Source organism: Saccoglossus kowalevskii, chromosome 5 (genome assembly GCF_978046115.1).
Source record: "Saccoglossus kowalevskii chromosome 5, keSacKowa6.1, whole genome shotgun sequence".
NCBI classification, from domain to species: domain Eukaryota; kingdom Metazoa; phylum Hemichordata; class Enteropneusta; family Harrimaniidae; genus Saccoglossus; species Saccoglossus kowalevskii.
In genome coordinates, this window is record NC_140645.1 from 15,294,311 (window position 1) to 15,310,425 (window position 16,115).

The 16,115-nt window shown below is 36.3% G+C and overlaps 2 protein-coding genes across 2 annotated transcripts; one reads left to right on the forward strand and one right to left on the reverse strand.

Moving 5' to 3' along the window:
• The first annotated feature begins 3,941 nt into the window (after positions 1 to 3,941).
• LOC100371673 (protein-tyrosine phosphatase mitochondrial 1-like) lies at positions 3,942 to 7,492 on the forward strand. Its single transcript, NM_001184869.1, has 4 exons — positions 3,942 to 4,273; positions 5,850 to 5,930; positions 6,676 to 6,867; positions 7,364 to 7,492. Exons 1-4 carry the CDS (start codon positions 4,127 to 4,129, stop codon positions 7,490 to 7,492), a joined length of 549 nt encoding a protein of 182 aa, NP_001171798.1. The 5' UTR covers positions 3,942 to 4,126.
• Positions 7,493 to 11,594: 4,102 nt separating this feature from the next.
• On the reverse strand, positions 11,595 to 15,855 carry LOC100371519 (succinate dehydrogenase [ubiquinone] cytochrome b small subunit, mitochondrial-like). Its single transcript, XM_002734802.3, has 4 exons — positions 15,766 to 15,855; positions 13,696 to 13,812; positions 13,109 to 13,259; positions 11,595 to 12,137 (listed from the first exon to the last, which is right to left on the reverse strand). The coding sequence occupies exons 1-4, from the start codon at positions 15,797 to 15,799 to the stop codon at positions 11,972 to 11,974; spliced, it is 468 nt and encodes a 155-aa protein (XP_002734848.1). The 5' UTR covers positions 15,800 to 15,855; the 3' UTR covers positions 11,595 to 11,971.
• Between the last annotated feature and the right edge of the window lie 260 nt (positions 15,856 to 16,115).

Sequence of the window (16,115 nt, forward strand, 5' to 3'; positions counted from 1 at the left end):
TTTGACTACAACATCGTTTTTTTTTTATACAGTTTTAATGATAGTATTACCAACATTATTATTTATTGAATCAATAGAACTAGTAGTCATGTCATATTTCACTGCGTGTTTGTATATGATGATGGCAGTAAATATATGCTGCATGGCAGTCTGACTATCTTTTTATGCTTTATTCACTTCATTTCTTTTTTAGAGTTCGTAAGTCAGAGTTCCGAAGGTATTAATTTTAATTATAGCCATAAAACCACAAGTAAGAATATTAGTGACACAGACGAGGAATATAGTGATCATTTGACAGGTACGTAAGAATGGGAGAATGATTGAAAGTTCAATTTATTTTTCACATATCCAATTAATCTTTTCTCAAGTTTCGCCTCAGCTTTTTATTGTTTTGGTAAATACTGAATTTGGTTATTCATATGTAATGTCAACAAGTTACAACTTGTGATACAGAATGTGACGGTGAATGAACTTGACATTGGATATTTTCGTGAAAGGTTTAAGCCCAAAATGTACTTCTCATTCAGACGACTAGCATACTAATTGTAGTGCAGAAGATGGGATACAAGAATATTTTATACGTGAATCGCTTGATACTGTTGATCCTACAGTAAAATACACCCGGGGTGAATTCGACCACTCGTCAAATCCGTTTTTTCTGTGAATTCTGAATTAATAGTATTTATTTGTAAATGTTGAGCGCGATAAAAACTGGACTACACCAGAATCAAGTGTAGGTAAACCGTATTTTATGTTGTGTGCTTTTGCATGTTCTCGTTAGCGTTGTGCGTTTGACTGAAAAGAAATAATTATAAAAAGAAAACACGGCAGTTTGAAAAATTTAACAACATAACCTATCACATCACATTCAGAAAAATGTGTTATAATTTTGTATTTACTCTCACCCAGGCATTCCATTACTAACACAGATATATCAAAATATGTAATACTTTGTTTTATTGGAAATAAGTTAATGTTTGATATCATTGGACATTTTTTACACGGCTATATTTTATAGGTGTGTCTTATTTTTTATCTAACTGAGAAATGCGATATCAGAGTCCATTATGTGTTACTGTTTTAAAAGCTGTGCTATGAATAGTTAGTGAAATTCGATTTACATAATATTAGTATTATTCCTCTGCGTTTCATTTAATCAATATTTGTATAGAAGCGTGTTTTGAATTCTCGCCGTACCACGCCAAACGTAACAACTGATACTGGCGGACACAGTAATGTTGTGGAATGTAATTAATACGCAATAACCTTGTAGTTAGAGTATCTGATGCATAAAGATACATGTAACCATTACAATGTAATATAATGCATATAGTATCATGGTCATTAAAATCATTACATTTTAGGTAACATAGATACTTTCTTTAACCATGCTAAAATTGTTTTAATAGAATCGTCTTGGTTGGCGTACAATGGTCCACTGTTGGTACTTCTAGTATGCTCTGTATCTATTCTGGTATTGTGTTTTAACATGACGTCATGCTCTTGTCGTCGAGGCCACGACAAGTATGATACACCTGACGCAAAACCAAATGAAGAAAACGCTATACGTGGAAAGACTTTCGTGGAAGATAATGAAGAAAATATAGAGATGGAGGTCAGAAGAACAAATGAATGGCATCTGTAAAGAAAGAGTTAATATTATGCTACATAACAAAAATAAATGACATGTAAATGTCTAAAACACTGGGGATTGTTTTGTTCTAGACTTTATAGCGCGGTTTCATTGGTGTTTTGTTTTTGCATTCACTAATATATAGAGGCTGTCATCGGGATGCTTTGTAAATACTACCTGACTTACATATTATGGATAAACAGAGCTGTCTAAATCAAATGTTACAACTGTACAGCAGCGTTTATTTATTTATTTATTTATTTATTTATTTATTTATTTATTTATTTATTTATTTATTTATTTATTTATTTATTTATTTATTTATTTATTTATTTATTTACATGTATTTATTTATTTATTTATTTATTTATTTATTTATTTATTTATTTATTTATTTATTATTTAATTAATTCACTCGCTCACATTTTTATTATGCTACAAATAAAAAGCATGTTACGTATGTCGTACTATTATAACTCATACAATACATAATAAAATATATGATAATAGATAAAATACTAACGACATCGATGTATTCACCCAAACACCGGTAAATCTTAAATGAGTACTACAGATGCTAGTGTGCTGAAAAATGCGTGCTTCTTTGTTTATAGGGAGTTACAAAAACGCAGATACAAATTTAGTATGTCATTTTAATTTAAATTGTTTATTTGTCTACATTCTCTCATAATGTGTATAATTGTATTTTTTGTGTATATGTAATAATAATGTATTCATACATTCGTTCATTTATTCATTATATAATAATAAAACAGACCAAATCGTCATAATAGTCTCTGAAACTTACGTGTTTTTTCTCACATTTACCATGTGATCATAGTTTGTACCGATAGAGTTGAATCTTTTCGTCGAGGTGGGATTTTTAATTTACGTAACGCATAATGGCGTATCTGGTCTATTGGCCTGACGTTTGTTTGGAATTTATTATTCTGCTGAATAAACTGACCTAAATATCACTGAAAATAGCTTACTTTTATGTACATCCAAAGATAAACGTGTTTTATATGATCTTTAGCGTTATTGGCCCGGGGTGAACACCAATCATTCACAAATGAACAAAAAAAACGATCATCAAATACATACTGCAGTTTTACTTTGTTACACATATCGTTGATCTCATTATAAATTTGCAAATTTGAAAACATAATCTTATTTATTAGTATTCATAGACGTTTTAAATATTTCGTAATATTAACCATAGAAAATAATAATAATACAAATTACTTATTAAGACGTATAAGTGACAGGAATGATTGTTTTAATGGGCGGTAGTCGTCGCGCCCCGCCACGGCGACATTTTTGTCGATAAACATTGATTTTCCCACAATCCAATGCGCTCTTCTAATGGAAATCACAAGTAGGAGGTTTGACCTGGGCGCGACTTGCACTAAGTACCGCCGCTGACTCCTTCGGTACCTTGCAATCACCTAAAAAATACCTATTTAAAGCTTGGTTATGTCTCAGTTTGTATTCGCTGATCTGCGCAACAGCCAAAGTGGCCATCTTTGTTTATATGAGACACATATATCTCGCGCGTGCGTGGCACGACTAATTTTTTATTTGCCTTGCATGTATCATTGTGCCGAATATTCATCTTCTGGTACAATGTTGCCCATTATTATAATTGATGCTAATATCTATAACTGTTGCAGCTAATTTCACTAAATGCTCAGTAGAGGCATATTAAAGGGGAACCTTCACAGCCAAAACAATCAAAGGGCGGCAGTCGTCGCGCCGCGTCCTGTTCGATATGGAACTCATAGCGACGTATACAACGCGTGTAAAATACATTGTTTATTTAAATGAGACTCGAACACGCGCTGTGCGACGACCACCGCGCTTTAAGTGGAAATACCCATTTAAGATATAAAATATACGAAACACCGCGATGCAGTCGGAGGGTCAAGGAGTCAGTCAAGGAGTGTCTGATGTCCGCCAGTACTATCATAGACAGCGGAGTGTATAACATCTGTGGTTATTTGGTCTTATGTGAAATACTAAATATGAACGTCTTATGCTATTCAGGGGTCAAGGGTCGTTTACGTGACTGAAAGTGTTGGCAAACTTTTCTTCTAAGTGGCTATTCAGTTCTGTTTTCAAATTATCAAGAATTTATAAGATAAATAGAGCTCTTCAAATAAACTGCTGCTCCCACTTCATCACGTTGTGGAGAATCTACGAACATATAAAAACAAATGTGGTCTTGTATGTAACTGTGACCCACGGTGGCGCATGTGGTGATGCGGAGAAGTTAAACCAAAAACAAACTGACAATGCGGAAGTCAATGAACCATGCGCTCGTCGCCTGCTACTGTTGGCGTTGAGAAATCCAGGCTTGAAAACTCGCGAAAACGTACGAAGTATTTATTTAACTGTTTACCTCATGCACAGTGTTTACAACGACTGAAAACTGCTTGCCCACATTGATTAAATTGATTTAGGTTGAAAAAAGCTACGCCGTCGACTGTGCTAATGGGTGGAATAACGGCCCGGGTTCTTTACTACCCGACTCTACTCTTTAACGTTGTCATGTCTAAAGTATCGTCTAGGCGCTGGTATGACCGGATCGACTCTACTGTCATTTTAGGAGCATTGCCCTTCAGAGGAATTACCAAGCAGGTAAGTGTATCGTTGCTGGGAAAGACTTCCCAATGTACATCTCTAATTCTAAATCTAACCCGACCTTCTATTGCCCCCTCAAAATAATTGTATAGGAATTAGAATGTGCGTAAGTGACGTTCTATGGTAACACCCCTATAGAACACCTACAGTTATCTAGAGGGGCATATAGAACTGAATTGGGGCGCTGGAAGTTTAGGTTTCGAGTTAGAATAAGGGGTGGGGGTAAATTGGAAAGTCTTTACACTTTTATTGTCATCTCTCTGTTACATTGATGCTAAAACTGCAGCAAGTGTTAAATAATGAAATTCTGTTTTGCGTTCCCAAAAGTTACTCAAGATCTTTAGTCCGCGAAGCTATATACACTGATGCCAGTCACTCTGTGGCCGCCAAGCTGCAAGAACGACTCAAGCCATTCCGACCGCTAAACGACACTAACTCCAGCCACTCTGTGGCCTCATAGCTGCATTGATTCCATCCACTCTGTGGCCCCTAATGCTCCAGTCAATGTCAACCACCCTCCCCACCTCAGGGTTTAGTGGGCGATTTGGAAATTATTGTTGTAAAATTTGCAAAATTCCCCACCTCCTGGGGCAAGATGGATAGGCAAATCCCTACCCAAAACAAACCCCCCCACATTTCTCCCACCGATCGCCACTGTTCGCCATGCTTGCTGTTAGCAGAGTACTAGCAATGCTAGCGATGATGGGACATGAAACACGGCTATTACCCCACCTCCACGGACACAGTTTGGCGGTAAACCCTGTCTAATGCCCCACATTTGTCCCGTATTGCCCGAGGTGGGAGGGGTCGGGCTGACATTGACTGGAGCATAAGCTGCGCTGACTCCAGCCACTTATTGGCCACTAAGCCACACTGACTCCAGTCATTGATGCCACTAAGTGACACTGACTCAAGCCATTGAGGCCACTAAGTGACACTGACTCAAGTCATTGAGGCCACTAAGTGACACTGACTCAAGTCATTGAGGCCACTAAGTGACACTGACTCAAGTCATTGAGGCCACTAAGTGACACTGACTCAAGCCATTCAGGCCACTAAGTGACACTGACTCAAGCCATTCAGGCCACTAAGTGACACTGACTCAAGCCATTCAGGCCACTAAGTGACACTGACTCAAGCCATTGAGGCCACTAAGTGACACTGACTCAAGCCATTGAGGCCACTAAGTGACACTGACTCAAGCCATTGAGGCCACTAAGTGACACTGACTCAAGCCATTGAGGCCACTAAGTGACACTGACTCCAGCCATTCAGGCCACTGAGTGACACTGACTTCAGCCAAAAGCAAATTTGAATTTGTATGACCTTTGTTCTGCTAATCGCAGCCAATCATATACTAGTACCCCAACAGATGCGTATAAATGTATCCTCATGTTACCATGGAAATATAGCTTCATGCTTTTACACAATAACCCAATAAATAGTGGTTTATGACCAACTTTCTCAAAACAAGGTTATACCTTATTGGTTCTTCATCCTGTATGTCTCAAAAAACTAGCCAGTCATAACATTTGAAACAGATTTGACTAAAGCTTTTTTTGTTCTCTTTCAGCTTGTGGAAGATGAGAATGTTCGTGCTGTGATAACAATGAATGAAGAATATGAAACAAGATTCTGGGTGAATAATAAGGAGGTATTATGAAACATTAAATACAGTGTAGAGCATAAAGCTGTGTCTATGTAATTTATAAATACTGATCATTAACTCTCATTCAAATTGAAAAATTTAATAGTGATTGGCTCTATGCTAATAATGCACACACATACCTTCGCATGACATAGCAACCGCCCACTTATTTAAAATGAGGTGCTTGCTGATTGGATAATGTTGAACTAACTCATTAAAATTAATTAGAATAAATAATGATGTCACTGTACAATTTTTGGATTGGTCAATTTGAATTCTAGCACCCATTTTGATTTATAAAAATATGTATTTGTAAAACATTTATAATGACCTCAGCTTTGTGCCCTTCACTGTATATACCAGTGACTTTTTAGAACTATACACCTTCTTGTTTGATCACTAATGAACACACATCCTCGGGGGCGGAGCTACGTCAAAAGACGTTCCACGTTGCTAAGATGCGCATCTATGTACCATGCATTTCTATGGGCTTTGCGCGAGCTGCTGTGGAACGCCGGTCAAATGGCCCGTGAAAATAGCTAAATTCGAGAAAACAGTATAGACTCAACTTCGAAGTAATCCTGAACACCAAATTTATATATGTTGCACACGCAGGGTACCCCCTGTTACACTGTTCAGGGGAGTTTTTGGCCTTTGTTTTCACCGCGATGGTTGCCAGGCGGTGAAAATGCCCAGATTTCCACCCCCTGCCAAAAAATATGATTGACATTGTGCTGCTTGATATATTTAGGAATGGGAAGCAGCTGGTGTTGAACAACTCCGACTGACGACACAAGATTTTGTTGGTACACCGTCATCAGAGAATGTGAATAAAGCTGTGGATTTTATTTACAAATATAAAGAAATGAACAAAAGTGTTTATATTCACTGTAAAGCTGGTAGAACGAGAAGTGCTACTATAACAGCTTGTTATCTTATGAAGGTTGGTTTGGTTTCTTGTCATATCACCCTCTGGTGGTTGTATATAGATAAACTTTTGTTTGAGATTAACTTGATGTCTGATTTCTAGCTAAAGGTTGGTGGTCGTAATACAATTACCCCTCGCTAAGTTGAAAATCAGTAAGTCACGGTTTCGGCTAAGTCGCTGGTAGTTGGTTTGCTCCCAAAAATTTGATTGTGTTTTGCTGGCAGTTTTGAAGTACCCCCGGTAAAAGAACTAATGTCTTGTCACATTGTGTAGCTAATTGGCCGTTAAAGGGCTGGAGAAGACAACTTAACGCCTACTACTGAGAAACAAAGGGTGATGGCAGCCTGACTCAAGGTGTCGAGGGGGGTATGAAGTCGACTTAACATACTAGTACTTCACAGCCGTTCCCCTGTGACATAGCTCTATAAAACTCGCTTCAATGAATTGAATCCATGCAGACATGGATGCTGTAATGAATTCTCTTTCATTTACAACATTGTTTGTTTTGTAGGACAATGGATGGAATCCCCAAACAGCTTATAATTTTATCAAGTCTAAAAGAAGTCACATCATATTAAGACAAAAACAATGGAATACATTAGAAGATTATTACCAATCAATTAATGAATCACCTAGGTAACGCAAGTCACCAAGGTATCAGAGTTCAACTGGTAAAATGGTTAACCTAAGTAACGCATCTTGTGATGGTGTCAACAAAATGAACATTATGTATATAACTTCCATCCTATGTTTCCACACATCAAGATGTATAGGATTCCATTGATGCTGGAATTATTTGCAGTATGTGTGTGCCTTTTTACATCTTAAATTTTATCAAAAAACACAATTCTGTTTTGGATAATGGGATTTACTACTGATGATCATGTGACCATCCTGGCCATGTATTCATTTTCTGTAACTCCACATTTCATATTGGTAACAACCACAGTTTTGGTTTGTGTGTATGTAGACCTTTAGTGACATAAGCTTCGTAGTGTCAGCATTCGATTAGCTATATAAATGAAGTCATCTGAAGATTACTTTCACAGTTATGAGTCAGTCACTGAATGTGTTTACACAGTAATGAGAAGTACTGTAAAATTTGTATTAGAAGCCGCAGCTTCTATTAAAATGGTACAATGCAACAGATGGGATGTGGCTTCTGTAAGAGCATCTACACATATGAAAATGATGAATTTTTGGTTCTCAATTGTTGAAAAGGAATGGATGCAACTTCTATTAGGAGAAGTGACTACTGATACAGATTATACGGTAGTAGTGTATGCAGTTATTTTTGCATTTACATAGTATTGTTGTGATATACTTGTATATGCAAGGCATTAATCACAACATCACTACAGAAATGTTCAGTAATTTTCTGCTGTTGTACTCTTGGAGCAACAAAGACATTTTATCTTCATGAATATTTATAAATTTCAATGTCAGTTTAATCAAACGAGCCAACCAACAAGCACAGTTTGCAATGTCAATTGAAAATATTCCAATGTTATTTAATTGGCCAATAGAAACCTCCCATTTCAATTTGAATTGTGAAATTCATAAATATGCATAAAAAAGTTGGGAATGTCTTTGTTGTACCAAGAATATCAATGACGTAATTCAGGCACTTGCAATAAAATGTAGATAGCAATATAGCTTTAATTTCTTTGAATATAACGAATAGTTTTAAATATCTCGGCTGTTGAATATAAAATCAGTATATTAAAACAAGTTGTGCTAATTTTGTCATTGATTGAATTTGAATGTTGAATATATTTTGCCAGTACTGTAGGAAAAACACCTTCGCCTGTATTCACTGCTAATGAAATCAAACAAGTTTGGATTCTCCAGTGTGTTTCCATGGTAAGTGGAACACAGAGTTGCGTGTTATGATTTAAAATTAAAAAAAATCTGAAAAATAAGAATATCACAGTCTGCAATTTGATGCTTAAATGGTGATGGTCGTCGTGCCATGCATGTGTGAGATATGGGACTTGTATGAATGAATACAAACTGAGACATTACCAAGCTTTAACTAGGTAATCTCTTTGATGACTGGAAGGAAATTAGTGCACTTTACGCCCAGGTCAAAATTAATACTTGTGATTAGAACGCATTGGATTGTGGGAAAATCAATGTTATCAACACAAATGTCGCACATGCACAGCACAACGACCACTGCCCTTTAATACCTTACTGGTCATGATTTTCTACAATGCTATGCTGGCATGCATCATAGTGATATGGAGTGTATTTTGTAAAAAATATTTTGCACATACAAAGACATGTGTATGCTTCACCATGGTCTTATCAGCTGCACTCTCATCAAAGATAACAGAGTGGAGCTGTTCATAGTAACGATTGTCCATCGTCAACTTTACATGCTTTGACACTTTTTATATATTTATCTTGGGTGGCCCCCTCTCAGATTTCTTCATTTTGAGATCTTTAAATCTCTAGTTTTAGCTTATATTTTTTGGAACTTTCTTATGAAACATTCTAGGCTGATTGTTTCTATATTTTGTATGCAGATACCTTAAGTTAGTCAAATCAATTCATTTTGTAGCGATACTTTAAATTCTCTAATTTTATTGAAAATTTTCATCATCCTTGCTAAAAATGGCTATTTTTGATTTGCTTTGACATTTAATATGACACTTTGGGCGGGCCTCAGTCACATATGTTTATTTTTTTTCGTTCCCACATATGGCTGAAAACGCATGTTCTATTGTGTTGATACATCTGTGTTCATGCGTTTCAAGACGTTGACCTTGAATAGTGGGTTTGACCCAAATTTGGTATTTTTTTTATAAATATATGGAAGTCAAGGTCTGCAAAATTGAGACAAGTGTTGACTTTGTATCTAGATAGCAGGCAATCATTATCGTGATTATTCCCCACACTGGTACAATTAGTCAAAAAATGCCCAAGAACAAAACATTAAATCTAGTGCAGTGTTGTATGGCAAGATTGCATCTCTGCTTTATGAAATAACCAACACAGAACCACTTAACTTTAGCACTGTCACATCACTAGCTTATATTTTGCCTCCCAAACTATTATGAATGCAAACCACAAACCAAGACTATATTATACATTATTTAATAGAATTCACTCCAAAGCTATGGCAAAAAAATATGAACAGTACAGTAATTGAGACGATCAACGACAATTATGATAAAAGTAAAATACTATGTCAAGCCTGTGGAAATGCCTTTAGTATCAAATCTACGCATGTGCCATTAGGAGACTGGTTGTTTACAAGTGCCACAAAGAAAGGAATTGATGTGGTACAGTATAAACCTGTTGGTAGCTTATCAATCACATGGTCCCATTCTGTTAACACTACTATCATCACATGATTTTATCTATTCTCAGTCAATAAACAGTAAAAGAAAACAAACCCCTGTAAACACTTGGCATCAAATTCATCCAGATAAGAGACATCCGTGCCATGAACGGAGCCTACAGAGTTGGTAAATTATGTTTCAGTCAAGAGTGGCTTGTGACAAAGATTCTGTGTCATATCAGCATTTGGATCTTAATTCTTTACAGTTTAAGCTATTTTCGCACTGCAGTTGAAATAACACTTGTACAGTACTCAAAATTTTGAATGTCTGTGCTTGTGACGTTCATATGAAGATGCTTCAATTACTGTGGCTGTTGATATCCCACCTGATTACCAACCACAAACACGCTCATTTATCTATTCCCCTCGCTTGACTGATACAAAGACATGCATACATATAACTTATCAAAGTGGTCCCATTTTTGTTTTTGAAGTAAACATTTAATAATGACCATTTCAATCCAGATTACATTACGTTTCCGCTAATATATTTCATTGAAGCAAGAAAGGCAGGATCGCATAGTGCAAGTAACACAAGTCCATGAGTTGCACACTAAACTAATTTCCCGCTGTATTTTTTCCCTTTGCTGCTTCTCCCTTCCAATAACTCCAAAGCAAAGTCGAAGTTCAGCAATAACAATTTCCTCATGTCCTAATTTTGACTCAATCTTTACATCTACATTGAACTATATATAATCACTTGAATCATTTTCATTGGAAAAACAAGCAGAGAAAGTTTTTTCATTGAATAAAAGGTAAGAGTGCAGAGTTTGTCTATAAATAATGAAAACCACCACTGTCATGCATTGCTTTCTGTACTGCTGGAAAAAAAGTTCTGTTACTACGCTATAAAGGGCACATGAAGGTTGTTGCATTTAGAACCAACTTTGCAGAATATACTACCGTAAATAATCCCGTCAGAATTGTCCGGCAGCACATACATAGATGTTACTTTTCTTGTCAGTACCATACTGAAATAATAAAGTGAATCATATCTCCACCGTATTTTGCATATGAAATAAACACATGGTACCCAGGGAACTGAAATTGCGCATTAAAATATTAATCTCGTTTTGGACTTTCTAGCTTCTTATTGCTGTTACACAGAAAATATGACTGCCTCCTCTGAATAAACCAGCAGATTCTAAAATTGGTGACGAGACTTTTTCAGAAAACAATGGTGGACACTAATTGTGAGGTAGCCTAGACACTGAATATTTTGCTCATTATAATTTACATGATTTTTCCAGTGCCGAAACTTCAAGAAATTGTATCTTCCCAGTTTCAGTTCAGACAATTTCCACTGTGACAATACAAAAGATGGTTGGAGATTTTTAACTTATTTGGCTCCAGCTTCAGGTAGTTTCTGTTTCCCAAATTAATTATGCAACTCTACGATCACAACTGCCCATAATTTTAATACATGTATAAAAGATCTGACTAGCAAGTGTAAGATAAGTTTTCGTAAAAGTGCAAAACATTTTCAATAGAAAAACATTTTTTTTTGACTGAGCACATATGCATTTAATACTGGATTAAGATCTACAGTTGACAACATTGTTGGTAAATAGCAGTATTGGAACTGCATTTTTGGAGTTTGATTTGTTTCAAACAGTTGCCATATTCAAAATTGCATTCTGGGAATTTGATTTTTTGTATTTCCTCGAAAAATCAGGTGAATGATACAAGCCGTGTAAAGCAAACAAAAATAAAACAGTACTGATTTCCAAACTAATTTACAAATGCTATGAAATTACAGTGTTATTTGAGTTACAACTTCCACAACTCAAGAATACCCTTAACGATCCCCACATCATTGTAGTTGAAGTAACAAAGACCAGCGAATGCTGCGATTGATAAACCGTAGAGGGATGCATGCGCTACTTTTGGTATCATGTCGCCATGGACGTAATCTGTTACTATCTGTTGTAGACCCCTGCAAATCAAAACAATACATCATTATTAATAACATTTGAATGAAGAATTGTTTTTTTATTTATTTTTTTCATTTTCAGGAACAGAAATGGAATCCATTTCACCAATATTCAATTGCCAACCCATGACAAGCCAACTGTGAGGTCAAAACTTTTGAAAATGCCTTAAAATATTTGATGATAAAAAGTGTATCCTTAATGAAAATATGGCACTAAACAACATTGCTGTTTAATCCAAGAATGTCAAATTAAATATTGTTTTTTATTGTTGAACATTTTCACTGTACAACTCTGTGGTGTTGCATGCAAATAATGCTTAAAGGAAGCATGGGAGATCATAGTCTAGGCTTTCATGGTAATGGCCTTCCTAGTAATAGACTTGCAGCATTGTAAGAGTGGTTGTCATTTACATTCTTGTTATTGATAAAAGGAGGTGACATTCTGTTACATTCACATAATGCATAGTAAGCTGCATATCCCAAATTAAATGCTTCATTGAGATTTTTGTCATCAATTGACTGGTATTCGTTCATGTATCTGTTTTCTAAGACCTGTCAATTTGTTGCACATCGACTTTTTATTTCAGAAGTAGGTTCCATGGCAGTGCTCAAGTGAGTAACCAATGACCAAAATATAAATATCAGCCACCCTTACAATAGTGTCAGCGTAGGGGTCTTAAAACTTAAAAGATTCGATCAGTTCGGATGGAATTTCTTCAGCATTCTAGTTAACCCATCAGCATTGCAAGAAAGCTCTCAAGAGTAGCGGCGTAAATTATAGAGTAGCCACCCCGCCACACTAAATTGTTTTGGGGAGAACACTCTGTATATAACTTCTTATCACTGGCAAAAGTCTTTGAGGCGAGATGAGAATAAATAAGTATTTAGGATCGCTAACAATTAGACTTCTAATAGTAAAAATAGGGTCGAATATGTGCTAATTCAAACAAGATTTGAGGTATATTTTGACTTACCAATGCCCATGTAGAGTGACTCCAGCTGCCAAGACGTAGTCTAACGCTGGACATTGTGTAATGAACGCGGTGGGGAAAGCAAGAAGCAAACCAGTAGCCAGTACTCTCTCGGCATTCCAGTGAGATGATGCCAGAAAACCGCTTGTTTGAACTGAAAGACAATGAAGAAAATACTTGGTTTTTATTGCATTACATGGTTTATAATTGGAATGTTCTATATTCCCAAGACATGTACAAATGTACCATGTATTTCTATGGGGTCTGCGTAAGCTTCTGTGGAACGCAGTAAAAAAAGAAGAAACTCAACTTCAAAGTAATCCTCATCAACCAAATTTACACATGTTGCACAGAGTTTTCGGCCAGTTTTCCCTGTGAAAATTACTGGATGTCCACCCCGAGAACAAAATTAAAAAAAAATGTACTGTACTGTATGTTATGTACTGTACTGTAAGCGTTTTGCATTAGCTTTTGTAAGCTATATACTTCTGACCAACTCCAATAGAAGATCTTGATGCAAAACAGTTTCCAATCAGATTGTTGTAAGACTGTTTACTGATATTGGTGGAGATTTGAATGTTGTCACTTACTTTGTTGGTCATGTTGTGGTGAAGTGTGAATAGTTGTAGTTAACAAAGCCGGGTGACCTAGAGTATGTCTAGGCTTGATGAATGTCCGGGTCATTGCCCTGGGACCAAGCATAAAAGCTGAAAATAAAACAGAATGAAAGTCACAATAAAAACAATGATCCTAAAGAGTGGTTAATTTTATATTTACTGATTTTGTAGTGGGAAGAATGCAGCAAAGTTTCATTGACACAGTCCCTTTATCACTGGTCTTGGAATAGCAATTGTCTGAAATAAGAATTACCTGTAGTCTAATCTCATTAACAGCATAAAAATCTAAATTTTTTCATAGCTATGCAATGGAAGAGTAATTTGTATGAATTTTGCAACCTTTTGCCAGATGCAAATGCATTTCCAAATCCTGTGACGTCATTGCAATGCTCATTAATATTAATAGGATAGGAATTCTTGCAAAGGTCACAAGTCTCGTGTTTATTTCGCTGTAACTCAGCTTTCGCCATTTATAAACTGCCATATTTACCGTAGTTGTCCGCGTAAGCACCATGCCTGGAAAAACGCCCACCCCTCAATTTGATACAACAAAGAAATTGAGGCCATGTCCGGGCATACACCCAGGGGGTATATATATGTCAATTGCATAAAACAAGAGGTGAACACGAAATAGCCGTGACAGCAAAATAGGTAATTTTGCATTCTGCCTTCAGGGCACCACTGTTTACTTTATAAATGATTCAAGCAAATCTTACAGTATCGAGAGCAGCGAAGCAAGTGGCGCACTCGTTCGGCTTTAGCATCATCGACAATGAAACCAATGTTGCAATATTTTAGCAATCCGTACCTGGGAGAGTGGTTGAAAGTATGTTATTTTGGCTTTATAAAATATTTGGTAGCAACTGGCGAATCCATAACTGGGGCCAGCAATTTTACAAAGTAACACTGATGACTTGACCTCTATGATGAAACAATAGTTTATTCATTTATTTAGTAGTGATGTCATTCTTAGCCAATCAGTAAAGAAGATGCTTAAAAGTCAAAAATGATGAAGCAGAGTTGTTTGCCGCGATCTAATTCTTCTTGTCTCTTTATTGTGATTAGACACAAGTTAAAAGTGCCAATATGACAGACAGCGAAATCCGTGGATTAAAAGTACTAAGTCCAAATTGTGTGTGGCAACATCAAAGAACTTCAAGATGAAGCTGTAGGGATTTTGTTCGACAATGACAGTGACGCCGACTTAGATTTTGTGGTAAACATGCATTTTATAGGGTGAACATTTTGCTCACTAATGTTTATATTATACAATCAAACTTTTTGAAAGACTTCCTTTTGTACCACAGCCCTAATGTTAACGATAACCCACACTCCAAGTCCCCCAATTCAATTGTATACAAATATATGCCCCTCTAGATAATAATAGTCTTTAAGACTCTTTAGGTGGGAAATATAAAATTTAATTGCAGGGTTCACTCCAAGGCATTGAAGAGCAAAGGTTCCTAGCTGTTGATAAACAATAGAGTCCACATTCATTAGATTGGACATCATATCATGTGTGGTTACACGTACTATCAGCAGTTTTACTATTTTTTATTTTAGTCCCCAGCAAATTTTCGTTTGCTCAAACATAGCCCTGAGTACAGTCCTTGTAGTTTGGTCAGTAAGTACTCGGGGGTAGCTCAAACATTGATCATTCCGCATTGACAATTTCTGGTAGACATTCAGGAATTCGTAACATTTTTTAAACTTGAATTTTGAAAAATATTAACACCAACGTAGAGATTGGAACATGGAGAAGTACTCAGAATAGGTTACTTCCACTTACAAACATACATACGGCGTAAAAAGTTCCTCGCAAATCACAACTTTACATAATAAACGATTGCCGGTCGAAACCCGGCCTGGTCACGTATACGAAGGGGTCAACCAAGGTCACAGCGAGTCTGGACAAAATATATCCTAAAGTAGCGACCCTCCGTTCGTTCAAAACAGTGACACATGTCTACTAACAATAATCTGCAGCATGCAATCAAAAATTGTGAAAAAAGAAGTCTTCTATAATTAGAAATTTGTACAGACCTCTGGATGATCGCAAAAATACTGCAGCAGCCATCTTGGATTAGGAGACGTAATATACACCAAATGTCCGGATGTCACGTAAACTGCGCGACTTTATGAAACACGCGTTTAGCGAGATTATGTAAATATTTTGAATTATATAGGCCGAAAAAAAATATTTGTGGATTGAAAACATGTAGAACTTGTGCGGGCAATTTTTTTTCTTTATTTTTTTAGTAATCATATTTAATAAATTGAGATTGTATATTCATGAAACGCAATACAGTAGATGAAGGCCAAAACAGTTATGCGCATGTGCTGCTTAGCAAAGAGACCGTGACCGAGAGGGCATCACCCACTAGCGACATCAC